The sequence below is a fragment of the Oryza brachyantha genome, chromosome 3 (genome assembly GCF_000231095.2).
Source record: "Oryza brachyantha chromosome 3, ObraRS2, whole genome shotgun sequence".
Classification (NCBI taxonomy): Eukaryota; Viridiplantae; Streptophyta; class Magnoliopsida; order Poales; family Poaceae; genus Oryza; species Oryza brachyantha.
The window spans coordinates 29705298-29725208 of NC_023165.2; the positions used below are offsets into that span (position 1 = coordinate 29705298).

The 19911-nt window shown below is 38.6% G+C and overlaps 2 protein-coding genes across 2 annotated transcripts; both read right to left on the minus strand.

Moving 5' to 3' along the window:
* Positions 1-5023: 5023 nt before the first annotated feature.
* LOC102716116 (GDSL esterase/lipase EXL3) lies at positions 5024-8802 on the minus strand. The gene is made up of 2 exons (XM_015835123.2): positions 8285-8802; positions 5024-5899 (listed from the first exon to the last, which is right to left on the minus strand). Exons 1-2 carry the CDS (start codon positions 8616-8618, stop codon positions 5085-5087), a joined length of 1149 nt encoding a protein of 382 aa, XP_015690609.2. The 5' UTR covers positions 8619-8802; the 3' UTR covers positions 5024-5084.
* A 3128-nt stretch (positions 8803-11930) lies between these two features.
* Positions 11931-18096, minus strand: LOC102716398 (pollen-specific leucine-rich repeat extensin-like protein 3). The gene is made up of 6 exons (XM_006651987.3): positions 17756-18096; positions 17340-17667; positions 16997-17234; positions 16818-16908; positions 13272-13343; positions 11931-13081 (listed from the first exon to the last, which is right to left on the minus strand). Exons 1-6 carry the CDS (start codon positions 17948-17950, stop codon positions 12824-12826), a joined length of 1182 nt encoding a protein of 393 aa, XP_006652050.1. The 5' UTR covers positions 17951-18096; the 3' UTR covers positions 11931-12823.
* Between the last annotated feature and the right edge of the window lie 1815 nt (positions 18097-19911).

Sequence of the window (19911 nt, forward strand, 5' to 3'; positions counted from 1 at the left end):
GCAAATTGCCTAGCTTTCACGTTTTATTGTGACAAAACGTTTTCTTATATCTGTTATAAGAAACAATAATATAATTTTAAACTCCAAACGTAACTCGATCAAACTTATATATCTGTTATTCTTATTAATATAGCAATTTATATGTCCATAAATCAACGTGAACATATCCTCTTTAGTATATATACTTCTTTCGTCCAGGGAAAAAAAACCAACAATGGTTTGGAATCTAGACAGTGTTACTCCTATCAGAAAAAAATAGCTTCCCGAGTTAGTTGAAAATTTGACGCGTTAACCAACAATGGTCGTTATTTTGCTGATAGTTTGGACTCTAGCAATGAACTTCATTATTACATTTTTAATTGGTATATATTTTAGGATGTAATCTCATTTTCTAATTGTCAATGTGGATTGAAGGAGCAACCTATTTTTTTTCATCAGTTAACACATGAGTTCTAGGAATTTTCAATTAACATGAGAATGTCTAGCTATTTTAATCTTCCACGATTAATATGGGGTTTCTAGAAGATAGATAAAGATATGAACTCTTCTTTCAATAATATTTTGTTTTTAACAACTAGATAAATTTTACTCATATATCCTTTTTATACTATTCAACGCGAATTTATGACATTTCTCAATTGTAGTTCTACGTGAATCTCTTCACTTAATATTATTTATTTTTAATCAAAATTTAAAACATTTATAAATTATATTTATGTACAGACTCTCCATTTTAATATTACATGTATTTAATTCAGGTTTTAGATGTTTGTAAATTATATTCGTAGAATGACTCTTCTCTCAATATTCATTATTTTTTATCCAAATTTCAGAATTTTTAAACCGTATTTCTACATGCAGTCATGTTTTATTTTTCTTTATTATGGATTTTTGTTTCTAATTACATTCTGTTTTTCTTTTTTGATTAATGCAAGACTTTTTAGGCGTGAGAGTGAACATGATACTTCTGATCTATTACTTTATTTTGTAATTAGTAATATAGTAGACTTGTAATAGTAAGGTGGAAATAATTGAATTGAGGGAAACCACCTGATCTGATGCATTCATGGATGGATTGAGGAAGAATAGAAAAGAAGTATATAGGAAGATTGCATGATGATGGATATGATTGATTGTTTAGAATGGCATGAATGCGACATATAGATACTTCCTGTGTCTCAAAATAGCTGATTACTTTACTAGAGAGAAAATAAATTATGAGAAGAAAAAAATGATTAGAACGTTTTTAATTAAATAAGAGATGGGTATGAGTAGGGGATGGATGTGGTGAGATATTTGTATAATAAATTTAAATAAGATGGGATAGACAGAAAAAACAACACTAACTATAGTGGTCATTTATTTAGGATAAATGTTAAATTTAAAGTTATAATTTATTTTGAAACACATGGAGGAGTAGATAGGAAGGAAGAGAGAGATGGTTGAGATGGGAGCAAATTAATGGCCTCCCCGTCCCTCCGCACTAGCTGACTGACTCACTGATTTAATTATTTGATTGCTAGCTCATTCTTTCCTTTTTCTCAATAAGTGCGTGCACTCGATCGATCGTTGCTCTTTCGGATCCGAATCGATTGCTTTCTTTCTTTCTTTCGCGGGGTGCTGTCCACCATCGCTTTCCGTACGTTTCAATTCTATTTCTGCATTTGCATTGAGCAGCTCATTTGTTTGGGCTAACTTAATTATTATTATTATTATTATTATTATTATTATATATATATATGTGTGTGTGTGTGTGAATGCCTTGAACCAATTGATAGGTGATGTCGATCGATCTAGTGCATCATATCACAGTACAATTACTCTGATGCATGCATGCAAGCAAGGATATATCGATCAGTAAGAATGATTTCGATCACGGCATTGCATACATGTCCAACTGAAGACGAACAGCTAGCTGATTCATCAGTGTTTATAAATCGTTAAAAAGATATATATATATATATATATATATATATATATATATATATATATATATATATATATATATATATATATATATATATATATATATATATATATAGACCAATTAAGTGCGTCCGTTGGATTGCACAATCATATATTGTGCCTAGCTTGCTTTTATTTTGAGAAAGCAAAGCAAAGCAAGCAGGTTGAAAGAAAAGGGTGAGACAGAGACAGGGGGGCCGGGGCACAAGTTGAGTTACTACTATACGATACGTACTCGAATAAAAGAGCCTTACGATCCACACATGGTTTGGTTTGCTTTAATTACTAATAATCATCAATAAGTGGACGTATACGATGCATGATCACTAGTAGATGACAGGATATATATTTATATAATTAAAAGCAACTAACCAATATAGAAGTTCCAAACGCCGCACAAAAATGTGGAAAAGTTCCAATATATGCTACGGAATACAATACGTACTACATGATCGGTCTTATCTTTTCGTTTATGTTTAAACTTATAAACTAAAATTTAAATTTTAAAACTTAAATTGGAAGTTGATTTTGAGTTTATTAATGTAGTTTATTTTATAGTCTTTACTTTTTATCATAGTTCTATAATAAATAATTTTTAATCATCAATATTAAACCATTTCCCTTATACTATTTAATATAAGCCAAAAAGGTAAGGATGAATATCAGGTACTTGTTACATTTAATTGGCCTTATACTAGAAAGGCACACAAAAATACTAAGGCCGCGTTTAGCCACATCAGTTAGTTAACTTATCTTTCTCATTTTTCGCACGCACGCTTCCCGAACTGCTAAACAATATATTTTTTACAAAAAAATTCTATAGGAAAATTGTTTAAAAAATCATATTAATATATTTTTTTAATAATTAATAATTAATTAATCATATACTAATCTATTACTATGCTTTCCGCACCGGATAAATTAACTTACCAACCCTCTCATCAAACACGGCATAAGCACAGTAATACTTTATGGAAAGGAGTCGGGCATCGAGTTGCTGGCTGGAGTCGAACATCAGGTCACTACCGGGGTCGAGGCCATCTGGTGTCGGTCGGTCTTTGACCAGGGATGGCCATAGGTCGATCCGTGGATATTTTAGGGTCGACTCTAGTTCAACTAAATGAACTAAATTTTATTTTAGGATAAAACTTAGTCCATTTTATTGAACTAGAGCTGGTCCTAAACTATCCGCGGTTCGACCCATGCACATCCTTATCTTTGACCTTGATCGATGGATGGCCTATACATGTGTGTGTATATCTTCCATTCCTGTTATTCTTTATGGTTCACTGTTGAACTGCATACGACTCTCCAATTCCAATCTTAAATTTACTTGCATGCACAAGTTCTTGAGACCAGCAAGCGTCCGGAGTTAATTAGGACTATCATCCATGGTTAGACGTACGGATGATCATGTTTTTGGGAACGTACACGTTCTTCGTGTGAGTGCTCTTCTCGGTATCGACTACGTTGACTACTCGAGGAACGATAACGACAACTTGAACGACACGGGTGAAAACGATGACATCAACAGTGCTGAAGGAAATGACAAATGCAGCGGGAATAATGACCACACCGGAGCTATATATATATTTCCTCCAGTTTGGGGTACATGAGTAAAGATCTTACAAATATTTAACATGCTTGGTTATGTTATTTTTTCTCCATGATCATATCTTTGTTAAGTAATAGCACTAGAGAATCACTTATAACTATAATATTTATGATATCATATTTTCTTGTTAACTTTTGGATTAAATTATATCAAAATTGAGTAGATTAATTTCCAATGTACGTACTGAGGTGCTATACCTACACTAGTGCTGAGCTACTATGGTCCCAAGCTCAAAATTGCACCTAAATCTGAGGTGCTGCAGCGTGAGCATCACACGATAGATCAACTCAAAATTGAAGTACACGTACATGGAGATATATAAAAAAAACTATGTGAATAGTAATGTACGTACAATATGTTCGTGTGCTATTATTGGAGCACAGATTTGCCCTTTTTTCTCAATCTGTTATCTGTACATCGTAATTTAAGTTGATATTTTGTGATGCTATTTGTATGCGTGTTGCACATCTTACAATTTTTCCACCTTTTTTTTGTATATTTTTCGATGCATTTTAAAAATATGGAAAAAAATATGTGACACTATGACGTTATGTACAGAACCACACAAAGAAATTGACTCAAAATTCAATATACACATGGAGAAACAATTTAAGAAAGATTGTGTTAATAATTTTGAGCACTATTATTTTTTTTGGTCATCGCAGCAGAATGGACTGGCACAGGGTCGCATTCAACAGCCAGTGGCACTGTAGCAGCATATCTACGGATCTATCTATTGTAAGCCCAACTAACATATATGGGCTCACGTCCACCTAACAACAGTATAAGCCCATACATATATATATATATTATATTTTTTTTGCGTGGTTTGAGAGAGCGAAAGTACACCTTTTTTTCCAAAAAAAAAAAACAACAACAACTAAGTTTTGCATGTACCCCGAGTTGGCCATCATTACGGTTACGCTCTCAACTGCTCATACCTCTTTTGGCAATTATAGATTTGGAGCTGCTTTTCTTAGTAATAGAACTTCTGTTTGTTTTCGTTGTACCAACAGGTTGTCATCATCTCATCTTATATAACTTATCTTTTTTCTACCTGTCATGCTTAATAATAAGCTAAAAGTTGGATTTTCAGTTTTAAATATAAAATTGATATTTAAGTTTTTTTCTCAGTCTTAGCTTCTAGATTACTAAGAATACATACTTAAAACTTTTATTCACAAATATTTTTTGTTTGCGAATATACCGTGCCAAACAACCATCCCCTTTAGCTTTAGAAAGAAATGGGAAAATCATACATATATTGATTGGTAATATTGAAGACGCATATATATATATATATATATATATATATATATATATATATATATATATATATATATATATATATATATATATATATATATATATATATATATATATATATATATATATATATATATATATATATATATATATATATATATATATAGTAATTGATGGTGGTGTGGTGGTAGGGGAGCAGGCTAGTTAATGCAGGATCGAAAAGAAGAGGGTAGGCTGGCTAGCCGACGATGAACTGGAGGTAGTTGTCAAAGATGTTGTCGACGATGATCTTGTAGGCGCGCTGCGTGGGGTGGTAGCTGTCGAAGAAGACGTGCTGGTCGACGTCGTCGCAGATGTCGACGTAGCGGGTGTCGCAGAGGCCGGTGACCTCGATGGTGCCGGTGCCGCAGCAGCCGCGCGCCGTCTCGTTGAAGCCGTACTTGTCGCCGTTCTCCACCAGATCGTTGAGGATGCCGTAGATGTCGATGTACACCATCCGCGTGGCCGGATCTAGTTTCTTCCCGGCGATCACCTCCTCCATGCGGGAGTTGAAGAGCTTGGCCGCGTAGTTGCGCTTCTCCTCGCAGCGGCGGTGCGGCCCTCCGCCGAGCGTCCTCTGCGACGGCACGCAGCCGACGGGCGGCAGGCCGACGAAGCCGATCTTGCGAGCCCCCTTGGCCGCCACCTTGTCCAGGAACTGGTCGGCGCCGGACACCAGCAGGTCGACGTAGGAGGGGATGTCGTACTCGACGCTCCGGAAGGGCGTGGTGAAGTAGGTGTTGGCGATGTCGTCGGTGCCGGCGCAGACGACGAAGAGCGCGCCGTCGATGATCCTGGTCGTCTCCTTCTCGCCGACCAGCGCCACCAGCTTGGCGCGGTAGTCGTCGAAGTACTCCAGCTGCTGGTCCAGCGTGATGACGCTGACGATGACGGGGGTGAGAGGGTCGTAGCCCGTGGCGCCCGACGCGAAGCTGACGCCCGTCTTGAGATCCTCCGGGCTCAGCTCCACGCCCAGCCATGGAGGGAGCAGCTGCTTCACATTAAGCCCTTGTACTGCATGCACACGTTTTCCATTAATTAATTAATTACTACTCCGGCCGGTCTTCTTCATGGATCATACTTTTAGGTGGTGTTTAGAAAATTTTTAGAAAAAGTGTTAAGTCAAATGTTTGATCGGACGTCGGATTGGATTTTCAGACACGAACGAAAAAACGAATTTCACGGCTAGCCTGAAAACCGCGAGACGAATCTTTTGAACCTAATTAATCCGTCATTAGCACATGTTGATTACTGTAGCACTTATGGCTAATCATAGGCTAATTAGGCTTAAAAGATTCGTCTCATGATTTCTTTCATAACTGTATAATTAGTTTTTGGTTCATCTACGTTTAATGTTTTATTTAGGTGTCCAAAAATTTAATAGGATTTTTTAAAAAAAATTTTAAGAACTTAAACAAGACCTTATATTAGGTCAGGTCGCTCGACGGTGATGAATTAATTAAATCGAAAAGAGCACGCACCAATTAACACTTACTTGACAGAGACACGCGCAATACATGTCATGTCATGTCATGTAAAAGGAAAAGGAAAATGAAAAGGAAATAGTAGGTGCATATATATTTGTGTACGTATTAAATGAAAATTAATGGTGATTGAGGCTGCGCCGCGCGGAGAGCTGTCCCTGTCCGTGTCGCCTCCTCCTCTGCATGCGATTTACCTACCTTCCTACTCATGCATATACTGCTACTGTGTCCGTGCATACCGGATATATCAAGTACTACGGGCCACAGCTTCTTCCGTCCCAAAAAATAAATATTCACTAGTTTTTATGTCCATCGTCTCACCATCCATTTTATTTAAAAAATATATTAAAATATTTTAAAATATTAGTCAGAAACAAAATACTATTCATGTTTATCATCTAATACCAATAAAAATATTAATCATAAAATTTTTTAAATAAAATAGCTAGCCAAATATTATATCTAAAAGCTGAAAATTTGGAAGCAGCTAATATGACCAATTGACGACTCCGGCTCTAACTAGTGTCATCAACGCCTACATATGTACACTACTACTCCATAGGTGTGTACATGTATCGACCACTACTGGACTAGTTTGTACGTACTACTGATCATATTGTCTAATAGTGGACCACGCAACAGCTCCACACGTACAGTACTATATATGTGAAGCTACATATATATGGTAGAACCAGCAGGTAGCTTAGATTCTTGCATAAATCATGCATGGAGCTAGGAGAAAGAAAAAGAATAATTTATACCCATGCATATACTCCCTTAATTCAGTTAGATAATTTGTATTGTTTTGGACAACGACATAGTCTGAAAAAAATATTTAACTATCATTTTCTATTTTAATATAATAAATAAATGTTTGTTTGTATTTAAAATATTTTTAAAAACTCTTTTATACATGTTGTACCTCGTAATACTAACTAAATACTATTTTATAAGTTATTAATTATTAAAGTTTTAAATGTTTGATCCTAACCTCTCGTCTAAAACGATAGACATTACTAAACTGAAGCGGTATATGCATGAATTGTATGTATTGGTCGTGATTGCAAGTGAAGCAAACATGTACGCATGCATGGGTTTGAATGTTTGATGAGCAGTCTCACCGATCTCCTATATGCTCCAACAGTAAACATGTAATATATGCAGTGGGATAACATATATATCGCGGCCGCTCGAGTCTGTGCTATTAATTGTCAGTGCACGCACTACCAGCTAGCGTTGTTGACAGTACACGTGTACGTGCACTTCCTTTTTGCGATATAAAGTATACTGACTTCGGCCCTGTTTATAGATATTTGGAATAACAAACGGTAAATGATAAAAATTTTGATGGCAAAAGTTTTGGCATTATATTTTTACAAGTTGGTGTTTAGATGCATATAAAAGTTTTTATTTTTTTGGCAAAAGTGAGATGGTGGTTTGTGTCCCTATGTATTTTTGATAAAATTTGCTCTCATAGACCGTCAAATGTCAAATATAAAGTTATCATTTTCTTACCCCTAGTGTTTAGATTTTTTTTGTCAAAAAGTACTTTAAAATGACAAAACTTTTGCAATTTCCAAGGATGACCTTCGTCTCTGTCTGCTACTATCTAACTACTGGAGTGTACTGTAAAGTGCAGCTTTGAATTAAGTGAGATCGAAGAACAAGCTATTGAAGCAAGTAGCTAGTTTAATTTACTCCTCTACTAGCTACTACTTAATTACTGTATATATATAGGTTAGGGATGGGATGGAGAAATTAACAGATTAATGATTCATCTGAGGTCGTAGCTATATATATATATATATGCATGCATATGTAGGTTAATTATGATGGAATAATGGAGGAGTGAATTAGAAGAGATACATATGGCATGGATTGGATCGGAGAAGGGCGGGGATGGATAGATAGATACCGATGAAGTCGGTGGGAATGAGGCCGTTGGAGTAGCGGCCGGTGGGCTCGCCGTTGGCGAAGTTCATCCCGTAGGGCGCATGGTTGGCCTTGATCTGCGTCTTTAGGTTATTGTTGTTCCCCGGATCCACGATCGAGTCGCCGAACACGATCACCGCCGTCGCCATCGGAGCCCCCGGCGGCGGCGACGCCGACGCCACCTTGCTCGAGTTGTAGCACAGCTCGCGGCACCACGCCGTTGTGGGCACCATTGCCACCGCGAACGCCGCCACGAGGAGGCCGACCTGCAGCTGCTGCTTCATGGACGACGACGTGCCCCCGTGCATAGGCTCCATTGATCTCCCAGCTAGCTCCTAACGTCGACTTGCTCTCTGATGGAGTATAAGCTAGCTAGATTAATTGTCGCTCTCGCGTGCTTCTCTAGTCGAATAAGCTAGCTAGCGCGCGTATAGCCAGCACAGTTCCTTCGCTCGCTCGCTCGCTCTACTTAGCTAGCTAGTGTGCTCGTGCCCGGCAGGACTCTGGATCACCCCTATATTTATACACGCACACCCGCCCACATAGTCTATATATACGATTACTAGCACTGTTGATTACGGTGCTCATTATATATATATATATATATATATATATATATATATATGCATCCGATTGATCAGTTTCCTACTGTCTCCCGTTCTAAAATATAAATATTTTTAGATTTTTTTTAATCTATTTAATATAGATTATTAAGGAGATGTTAAAAGATTTTTTACTCACTTTCATGGTTAATTTTTAAATTTTGATCTAATTATCTAATTGACTATATAATCATTAATGGAACGATTGAAATCATGAGAATCGGTTAAAAAATACTTATATTGTGCATAATACAAAATCTGAATATAAAAAATTATATATTTTGGGATAAAGAGAGTACAAGCTTGTTTTTCCTCTAGCTCTATAGTACTTATCATTTTAGATAATAACACACTATAAAGAAAAAAAAGCTTTTTATTACAAGCTAGTTAATATCTCCTCCGGTTCCATAATACTATAACACACGCCGGTATGTACATACCAAAACATGCATATAGTGTGTGTATATAAACACAAACAAATATACGATATATGTTATTGAAATATCATAAATGATAAATATTCTAAGTTATTCACTATTAACAATTTATAAATTTAACGTTAGTAAGGTTAAAAACAATAAATACTATGGAACCGGAGGAAATAACATATAAAGTTATATGTAGTACATAACTTCGTTACCGTGCACGTACATACTCCAGCATATATAACATGCATATATCTCTGCGATGGCGACTTGACTTAATTTACCAATAATAAATGCATGCCTACTACTACATGCTGAACTATTGTAATATTCTCCTGGCAGTTGCAAGTTGCAACGTACATCTCCTCAGATGGCGACACCCTGTACTCTCAATTCTCTGTTCAACATTTACAATAGTGTTGCAAGTCAATTATTTAAAAGAAAAACTAATACTATGATAGATACGATGTAAAAGGGGTTATTGTTTGCTTTTTCATAGAAAAATAAATGATATATTTGTAAATAAAAAAATAATTTATGAATAAAAATTTTTATATATGTATTCTTAACTATCTAAAAGTCAAGATTGAAAAATAAACTTCAGTGAAAAACCTAAAATCAACTTCAAATTTAATGTTAAAAAAATAAATTTTGGTTTATAAGTATAAGCAGGAGTGAAAAGATATGAGCGAAAATGTAAAGAAAGATATACTACTAATTAATAATTAAATAGCATGTATATATGCAAGCAAGCAAGATAGCCAGCCAGCCAGCCAGGTTCATTATAAGTAGAAAGGGACATCCTACTGGCCGGCTGCATGCACACCCAGGGCAATGACATAGACATAGTCACATGATCTAGCTAGCCAACTCTAGCATGCATAATTGATCATGTGCTTAATTAATTCATTTCCAGGACCTCATGCATCACAACTGCCTGTTACTCAGTACTACTAGCAGCTAGCTAGCCGATGATTACTAGTAGTATAGTACATAATTAGTACACCGACGTTTAGAGCAAGTCTAATAATATAGAAAACAAGCTGGCTACAAAGTTTCTTATAACCTTCTCTTAGCCTATCCATATACTAGTCAGCTCTTCATCATTAATACCGGACCTACATGTCACTCTCACAGAGTTTCTTGGTTCCCGTGCCTGAGCTGGCTACAAGCTTACAGTCTGCTTACACTCTCTCACCCTCTATCTCCTCCACATAAGCATATAGCCAGTTTACAGTCTGCTATTATACTTGCTCTTAAAGGGGCAAGGAAGAAAAAGGTGGCGATGATGTTATTAACACCTTTGAAATTTCCATTGAGATTGAGTTATATATTACTCGCTCTGTCCTAACATGAAAAATGGAGTAATGATGTACCCCTACGATTCTTATAGTTTCAGAGAAAAATATGGTTAAAATTTTTAAACTTAATTTGACTATTAATAACTTTTAAAATATATAGTTTGAAAACACTAGAACAAATAAATTATAAAGAGTATTTTAATAAAATTAAACATTTATTTACTTTTAGCATATAGTTCAATGGAAAATAATAGTTAGAAATTATATTTAAAAGACCGTGTAAAACGATAATAGTTATTAGACGGGAGGGAATAGGTTAACATTAATCCTTAGAATTTTTACATTTATGGATAGACTTAGTTAATTAAGTTACGTAGTGATCCAGTGCTGGGACGGTGTGCGAATGTAGACTACGTATATGCATGTTTTGGTACGTCAGTACGTGCCGGGGTGCCTAATTATGTTGGCCGATCATCATGTGGGAAATATAGCTAGCCGGCCAGGATGGAGTCTTAAAAATGCCAAGCATGCAGCCAGGAACAAGCTAGTTTTGTGGGCATTAAATCATGCGTTCAGTTTATGACGATAGCATGCACGCGCTTGGTTAATTATATTATGCGACCAACAACCTGTACTCCACCCTGACCCAGATGATCATCGATACCAGAACATGCCATACACGCAGATGAATGCACGAATATATATAATATATATTCATGGATGAATTGGCAACAATTTGTCATCTTTAGTACTTCTACGTAAGATAGATAGAAACATTGATGTATAATAAGCTTTAGATCTCGTTTAGTTCATAAAAACGTCACATCAAATCTTTAGTTAGTTGTTAGTTGAGGCTTCTAGCGGTACTGTTGCGTACTACCTCAGATCCTGTTGATCGAGATACAGAAATAGATATTCGAATGCATCGTCCATCTATCATCAGTGGCAAATATTAATGGCACCAAACGCTCAACAGTATCTGCTGTCGATATGCCAGGCTAGCTAAGCTCCAATGTCAGTGCAAGCCCCAATCGCTCTCGTAATCGATTGATCATCATCAGAAGATAAAGAAGAGAATAAAAGAGGCACTGGAAAATAAAAGGTAGTAGAGATTAGCTAGAAAGAGGGAGGCAAGCGAGCGGTTGAAAAGCATACGGGTACTGATGGAGTAACCAGGATAAGACTACAGTTGCGAGAAGGTAGATGCTAATAACTCCACTCCATTAATTACTACTGTTGAGATAGATTCAGAGGCAGCAGCAGGATGGCGAGGCGGCGATCACTGTTGCACATCAGTAAGATTATACCACCATCGAGGCAGACGCACGGCGGCCACCTGTTTTTCGTTAACATTTTGGGACGACCAAATGAAAACAGCTAACATAACAGGCAACCTCTCATCAATGCAGTTGGGTGGCCATGCACCTTCTTCAACCATCAAGGCGACGCCAGATCTTGGCACACACTAGTAAATTAATGTGCGCCGAACCCCATCCAATTCATGTTAAATTTGCTAATGGACATAATAAAGCCATCAACAACGAACAAAAGTGAATTATTTGAGCTACAGAAAATCGCTTCGCCATGGGAACATGCTTACCATCACCTTCCTACCCCAAATTCCCAAACCACCCGAAGAAACATCCGCATGCATGTTTTTAACAGTAGTAGTAAACATTCAAAAGCTAGTTCCAAAGATTCTTGCCGAATAGTCATCTTCCTGACTCTGAGCGAGAAAGTTCAGATCCTCCGTAAAAAAAAAAATGGAGGCTTACATCCAGAAGGGGGGAGAAACGGACATTACTTCACACTTCAGGGACAAATGTCGCGCAAACCCCCAAGGCCAATCAAGAATTGCACAGTGCACCTTCGTCGTCCGGTGGCTCTCCCCCCTCTTCTTCTTTGTTGCCTCTAAATATTCCTTCTGTTTGCTGTTTTGTTTCAGCTACAGCAATTTTTTTTTTTACCGACCACCTGAAAGGCTGAAACTTTCACAGTACCAGGGTAAACCAACAAAAAGCATCTTACTTGAAACCCCCAGAAACGAACTCCACTAGTTAGTCTAATGCACCCCAAAAGCATACCACCATCAAAAAATTGCAAACCATTACTCGTATTCTGTCACTCGCCGCTCGGACAAAACCCTTGCAGTCATAGTATGAACTGCGTTGGAGCCAATGTGTACCCATCATAGCTAGAGCTTACCAGCACCGTCTTCAACTACTGGTGTTTGGTTGTTACCGGAAGTTGGTCCATTGGGAAGAACCTCACGATGGTTTTCATCCACCGTGCTACTAGTACTAGAGCTAGCTGCTGATTCCTGCAGACCCATGCCTCCAAGATGTTCTGTCAGGTTGTTGATATTAGGGTTTGGTGCAGTTGATGAGCCAGGTTTGCTCTCCCGAGGAATCACCCATTTGTTCCAATCATTTTGCCTCCTAATTTTGTCACCCTGCATGACAAAGGGGCAGAAAAGGCCTAAATAAGCAAGGAGAGATGTTTCCAGTTTCAAGCATTATCCCAAAAGTTGAACTGTTCTATTAGAAAAGGGAGCATCAATCCAATATTTATGCTCTGCTTTTTACAGGTTAAAAACGACGTGTTGTGAAATAAAAGAAACTGGAGCCAAACGAGAGTAGTACCTGCATTTCCAGTATAGATGAGGACTGGATAGTGTCTTTTATGTATTGCAGGTCACCAGTGGATTCCTTCACCTGCAAAAATACAACGTTCCAGCAAAGTTAATAAACAGGATTGAAACACTCGCTGCAATAGATAGTGCAAGGCAACCACCTGCAAATACAAGTAATAAAATGCAGCAGCTACACAATTACCTTGAAAAAAAATAAAAGTGCAACAGTAATTTCCAGATTAAGCAGTATTGTGAGTTTTCCCCTTGTTCCAACAACTAGTTTGCTCTACGAGGACTATGCACCCTTGAACCACTCAACATGAAATTGTCCAAATATATAATGTACCACGAGTAATAGAGAACAGAAACATCTACAGAAATAGCATGTAGCTCCAGACCCAAAGTCTATTTTGGGAACAGTGAGTCTGATCCAAGATCATTCATTGTGCATCATTAGTTATTTTTGGTATTTTGCCAATTATGTTGAATTTTCATCCTTTTGACTCAGATTTACGTCTTTAGTCTAAGGGCATTTCCAACCCATAACACTAGATATGGTTTCTATAAACTTCCAATCATCAAGAAACTAGTACTAGACACTACTCTTCCAATGCAAACACCACTATTCCACACTTAAATTGAATGCTACTTATCTCACATGATATCTTGAATGTTGTGTAGAAACCATGTCTCATACAAGACATGGTTTCATTCTCTTTCCTCATTTATTCACTTGCCACATCATTTTTCATCCTATGTGGCAACTTATTTAATGCTATGGACACCATCCTAGTCATTGGGTTGGGAATGGCCTAATACTTCATTGTCAAGCTTTTTTTTTCCTATGCTGAAATTTTAGAACTAGACCCAAGGCAGGAGATTCATTTTATTATAATGTAATAAAATATGGAGTGGGAATTCAATGAAGAAAGGTGCACAACCCATTGGTTCTATATGCTAGTATGCTACCAGTACAAATACTGAACATTTTATCTCTGCTTAGCTTCTGTAATGATATGACAAATGCAGACTATCCCAGACCAGCATTAAAGTGGTTCACTTACTATCTCACATCTAACAGCAGCATGGATTGAACTAGTACTAGGACTTCATAGTAGATACTTATGGTTATTAAACCTAAGTAATGGAATCGAATTTAATTAATGACACAACATTATTTCAAACTATTTGAAAGCCCCAACAGAACACACATGAATTAAAAATTTGATCAACATGACTATAAAAAGTCAGTTTTAATATTTAACCAAAACAGGAGAAAACCTTCCACATCCAAAGGAAGATGGCTCCTAAGAAAAAGGATATAGCTCTAAAACTCCAAAGGAAGCTAGCTTGTGTGCAATCTAATTTTCAAGGGTAAATGGCACATATTGTCTATTCTTTTCCTTTGCAAAACAAGGTGTTATTATAAGTTATTAAGTAGTGTTTCAGGTCAGAAAGCTGACATTTTGCATTTCTTTATGCTAAAATGGGAATGAAGCACAGCATGGCAATGGCATACTGTCATAGCAACTCAAAAGGAACTTAATCCTTACAGGTTGGGTATGAAGTATGAATTGTTCATCATATACCAATATTAATACAGTAATACTCCATCATCGACTTTGGTATCAAGTATCAACCATAGAGTTTCAAGAGGAACATTATTAGCCATTATCAACCATCGAGTTTCAAGACCAGAATTTAGATAACACAAAATAATACAGTAATAGCCCATTGTCGACTTTTGTGTTTGTTCTGATTTGGATCATAATTTAATTCTGGAAATTTATTTCTCACACAATATACTTTAAATAGCTATAAAACCAACAATTTACAATGTGAATTCATCAGCATAATGTTGTGTTGTGTATCAAATACACATGATTTGATTCATTCACATCCTATACTAATGGACATGGGAGTACGGATATTTTGAAAATGATTCACATTGTAAAGAAAGGGACTATCATACATATATACAAAAAAACACAAAACTAAATCATCGATATCTTGCATTGTTTTCAGGGATGCAAGAGAACTAAATCAAGACATAGGACCAAAACATGCACAAAAGACAATTAAATCATGACACGTGACTCCGAGATGTGCACTTACTAGGCAGGAACTTGAAAATATATAATTTTGAGGTCATCATGAGCAATAGCCCAAATTAACTGGCATTCATTACACGATTTCCTTTGAAGTGTTAGAGAATTTATCTACCTAGAGAAATGAATGGGAAGAAGGCAAGGACATAGCATCAAGTATAAATACAACCATTGCGTATGAATGTTAGGAAAACAATACCATATACAACACATCTCAAAGCACAAAAGGCAACTATATATGTATGGATAACCATGAAAAGCCATTTTTATTAGAATCCGACAAATATATGCTCCCATGAGATTAAAATAGACAATCAATGTTTAAGGGCTATACAGCAATTGATTGCAACTCTGCAACATGACAAGACAATAATTCCTATAATCACATATAATCTAAGCACCTGACCAGAAATCATGCACATTGTTCTTGCACCAAAGGTCATGCCTTCATGCAGGGATAATAATTAATACATAATAAAGATAAGAGTCCAACAAAAGTCGCATTTCTAGATTAAACCATCTAATGTGAGCCATCCAGATCACATCTAAAACCCCACAACTTCTTCCAAAATATAGGTTTGCACTGGGGATACTGTAGTCCCGTTAATTAATATCTATAGGCTGCCCTTGTAATCAAATGTCCATCTGGTATAGAAATAATACCAGACTTGCATATTATGTGGTCGAACATTATACCAATACTAAGGAACAAAATGGTAATAATCAGATGGTAAAGCTCTAGAACGAAAACATGCAATGCAAAATGGGAAAAAAGCACAATGTCCAAGGTGCAACCCTTATTAAGCAGTTATTGTTAATGACAGGATAAATGCGTGAAGTTTTAGTCAAGCAGTAACTTAATCAGCACAAGAAATACAAAGCAGCAGATGCCTATGCAAGGATATGTGTTTCAGCTATAGTTATTTAAATGGGACATGGTGTAACTAGAAATGCTTTAAAATTGCATCCCAAAAGATGTACCAGGAGGTTGTGTTAAGAAAGAATAAAGAGTAAATTTCACAAAACCATACCATTGACCAATTACATGTAAAATTATGGGTTGTAAAATTACATGTAAAATATGCTAGATTTACGAGTTCTTTTACACATCATATACAAGTTATAGCCATTTAAGATTAAGCATTTTTTTTCTATAGTATCACCTTAAATTGGTTAATAGTGTGGTTTTGTGAAACTATTTGACCGAATACCAGGGTTATGTGCAAGATGCCAAAACCCAAAATGGTCTTGTGAACCTTGGACTATAATATCTGCGGTTTTATGAAATTTACTGGAGAATAAATAAGTAAGCGGCAGAGATAAATGTTATGATAGCAGAGGAATTGAAAAGTTCAATGGTTGACAACGTAGCAATTAGTAAATAGGCATATAATGTCGTAGAGGGTAATGCATATATTAAACAATGGAATATATATGGGTATGGCCACCTTCTTAAAGCCTGCTATAAGAGCAATATGAACCCAGCCCTGGTCATCCATATTTCTCCTCAAGTAAACATCTGTACATAAGTTATCCTTGCTGTGGATAAAAGAAACATGAGCATCGTCAACAGAAGTACACCCAGAAGCGAGAAATAAAATGTTTGGTAAGACAGTAATACAGTCACCTGAAGTAGAATTCAATCTGTTTGAGCAGGTTGGCACGATGTTGTTGAGGATCAGTATGGTGCTCAGGCTCAGGCTCATTCTCGGGCTCTGGGTCAGGGTCAGTGGAGGGGTGATAGTAAGGGTAAGGAGGTGGAGCAACCATGGTAGGCGGGAAAGGTAAACCCCTGAGAGCTTCTGGAGGAGGGGGAGGCCCAACATAGTACATTGGGGAAACAGGAGACACAGGTGATGGCATTTCTGGAGATGATGAAGGAAGGATCATAATATACCACTGGTATACAGCAATCAAGCAATGGATGAATAATGGAAAAAAAAGAGAAGAAATTGAGAGAGAGAGAGTACCGTGGAAGACGACAGGTCCAGCAGCAGAGAAAGGTCGCATAGGCGGAGGTGGAGGTCCCCCCATGAAGGGCGGAGCAACGGCCATGGGCGGCGGCGGAGGGGGGGCAGGGCGCATGTAGTGGGCAATGCCTATAGGGGGGCCACGGTAGAAGGCGTCGAAACCCCCTCTCCTGCGTGCGCCAGAGCCCCTCCTGCCGGCGGCGCCGTTGTGGGGTCTCTGAGGAGCGGCGCCCCTCCCAGGGCCAGAGTCCCAGGCATCCCGCGGGGAGTGGTCAGCGCGCCTGGCCGGCTTGTGGCGAGCGTGCTGGGAGGGCGAGGAGTGCTTGGCCTATGAAAAATCTCAATCAGCTCTCGCCACCAAAACCCTACACTAGACTAGATTAGACTAGTAGCAAGAGGAAAAATAAAGATCTGACCGAGGCGGCGGGAGAGGAGGAGGAGGAGGAGTAGTCCGTGTTAGTAGGCTTGGGGGCCCTGGCGGCCTCGGAGAGCGCGGGCCAGGAATTGGCGTCGATGACGGCGGGAGGGGGCGGGCGGGCGTCCATGGTGGCGCCGTTGGGCGTGGACGAGGGCTGCTTCCAGGGCGACCTCTTGGGCGGATCAGGTTCCATGCTCCTCGCCCCTTCTTGTTGTTGTTGTTGCGGCCGGGGGGGGGGGGAGGAAGAGCGGCGGCGGCGGCGGCGGAGGGAGGAGGAGGAAGAGGAAGAGGAGTTGGTGATCCTTCCGTTCCGTCCGCCCGTCCGCGCAACGCAAATACTCCTCCTCTACGCTCCTAGTCTAGTCTAGTTTAGTCCGGATGGATGGATGGATGGATTGGATGGGATCGGGCGGCGCACAAAGCGTCTTCTAGGGCGACGCACTCCGATCCGGCTGGCCGTCCATTCTCTTCATCCGACGCTCCCATATTCTCCTCCTCCTCCTTGCATTCTTATTCTTATTGGGTTGGCCCATGATGACGCACATTCATCACACCTACCTGTTGTACACCGCCCTCACTTAATACTCCATCAAGGCATTACATTTGTATAAACTAAAACAATATAATTTTGCTCCCTCTCGACTGTTGTCTGGAAAAAAAATATAACCCTTGTGTGGCATATACATCAGCGATTTCATCTCATTTAACACACGTTAACACAAAATTGTATAGTAGACCCAAACGTCAGTTGCAAGAAAAATGTGTACATATTTTTTAAAAAAAACACTAGCGACTCCTCGTTGCAGGCCTCATTAACTATTAGATCGCTTCATGGTCATGAACACTGCCAAGTACGTTAGCCAAATGATACAAAAGCAACCCTCTTCTGTTGCCTCCTCCAACCACATAACCACCTCGATGCCTCAGCACATATTCCACAATCTTGCGCATCATCTGAGAGCAATATAGGAGGTGCTCTTCACCGTATTTATTGTTATCACTATGCCTCATGGCCACACCGACGCCGTCCTTCTCCTCCTCACGAAAGATAGCAATTTTCTCTCGGGTAATGACAACAATCTTCCTCCTGACTTTCCCTTATTTTTGGGACACCAACACATTCTCCACATCTCTCTCGAGATGAACTCATGCATTTCTCCTTGTTCCAAACATCGTCGAGAACCAGCAGGAACCTATCATATAACACATATTCACTGATCTTGCCTTGGAGGCCATCAAAGCTAGTGATATCATTAGGCACCTCGACGCCTAGAAAATGCAAGATTTGCTTGATGAGCACAATCTCGTTATAGGTGGTGGCTAGCTGAAGCCGCTCAGCCCATGCCGTTAGATTGAAGCTCCTCATCATGGTGTCATGCTGGAACAAAGAGCCGCGTGAGCATGGTCTTGCCTATCCCACCGTGGCCCATGACATGGATGCGTCAATCGATCATATCTGTGTCTTCGTGGTCGTTCACCCACTTCCTTCAGGCCTACTGTCTCCTTCTTCTTGTCCACCTCTATCCTATGCCGCCCTCATCCCTCGACACCTCCAACTAACCATATCCAAGCGCTCCTTGCCACCCCGCTTCTCCTTTCTTGGATGGCTTCTTCGTGGCCTACGAGGACAGCAGCACACCAACCGTGGTCTTCATCTTATGGTGCACGCCTGCGCACGCGCGCCTTCTAAGGAAGCACTCTTGGTATGTCGCTAGGGGGCACAACGTGAGGTGATACACTCAATATCGTACTGCACATCGAGCATTTAGGAGTCATTTGTAGGTGTTCGAGATTATAATGCTCAAGCAGAAACTAAACATTCTTCTAGAGCCTACTAGGTTTTTTTTAATAATTTTTGCTTGTGACTGACATGTGGGCTACACATTTTAGTTTATTTTTCTAGTATATTACTACGTCAATGTACGTGGATCAAGTCAACATGTCACCTTAGATAAAAACTGTTAGATGTGGATACCATGCAAATGTCACGAAGAACCAAACTACATTCAAAACTGCTGATGTAGACCAAGTCAATGTCCATGGTTTTGCGGTTAGGGGAGCAAAATCAGATTCAGGCAATAGTGAAGGGAGCATAAGTACACCTTTTTTGCTGTAAAATACGTTGACGCCCAGCCCATGGTAATCCATTATGCG

Coding starts and splice junctions, on each gene's coding strand:
- LOC102716398 (XM_006651987.3), bottom strand. CDS start 17,950: ATGGAACCTGATCCGCCCAAGAGGTCGCCCTGGAAGCAGCCCTCGTCC. Junction 17,668..17,755: donor CCTCCTCTCCCGCCGCCTCG/GTCAGATCTTTA, acceptor GATTTTTCATAG/GCCAAGCACTCCTCGCCCTC. Junction 13,344..16,817: donor TTATAGCAGGCTTTAAGAAG/GTGGCCATACCC, acceptor GTATTTTTGCAG/GTGAAGGAATCCACTGGTGA.
- LOC102716116 (XM_015835123.2), bottom strand. CDS start 8,618: ATGGAGCCTATGCACGGGGGCACGTCGTCGTCCATGAAGCAGCAGCTG. Junction 5,900..8,284: donor CATTCCCACCGACTTCATCG/GTATCTATCTAT, acceptor GTGTGCATGCAG/TACAAGGGCTTAATGTGAAG.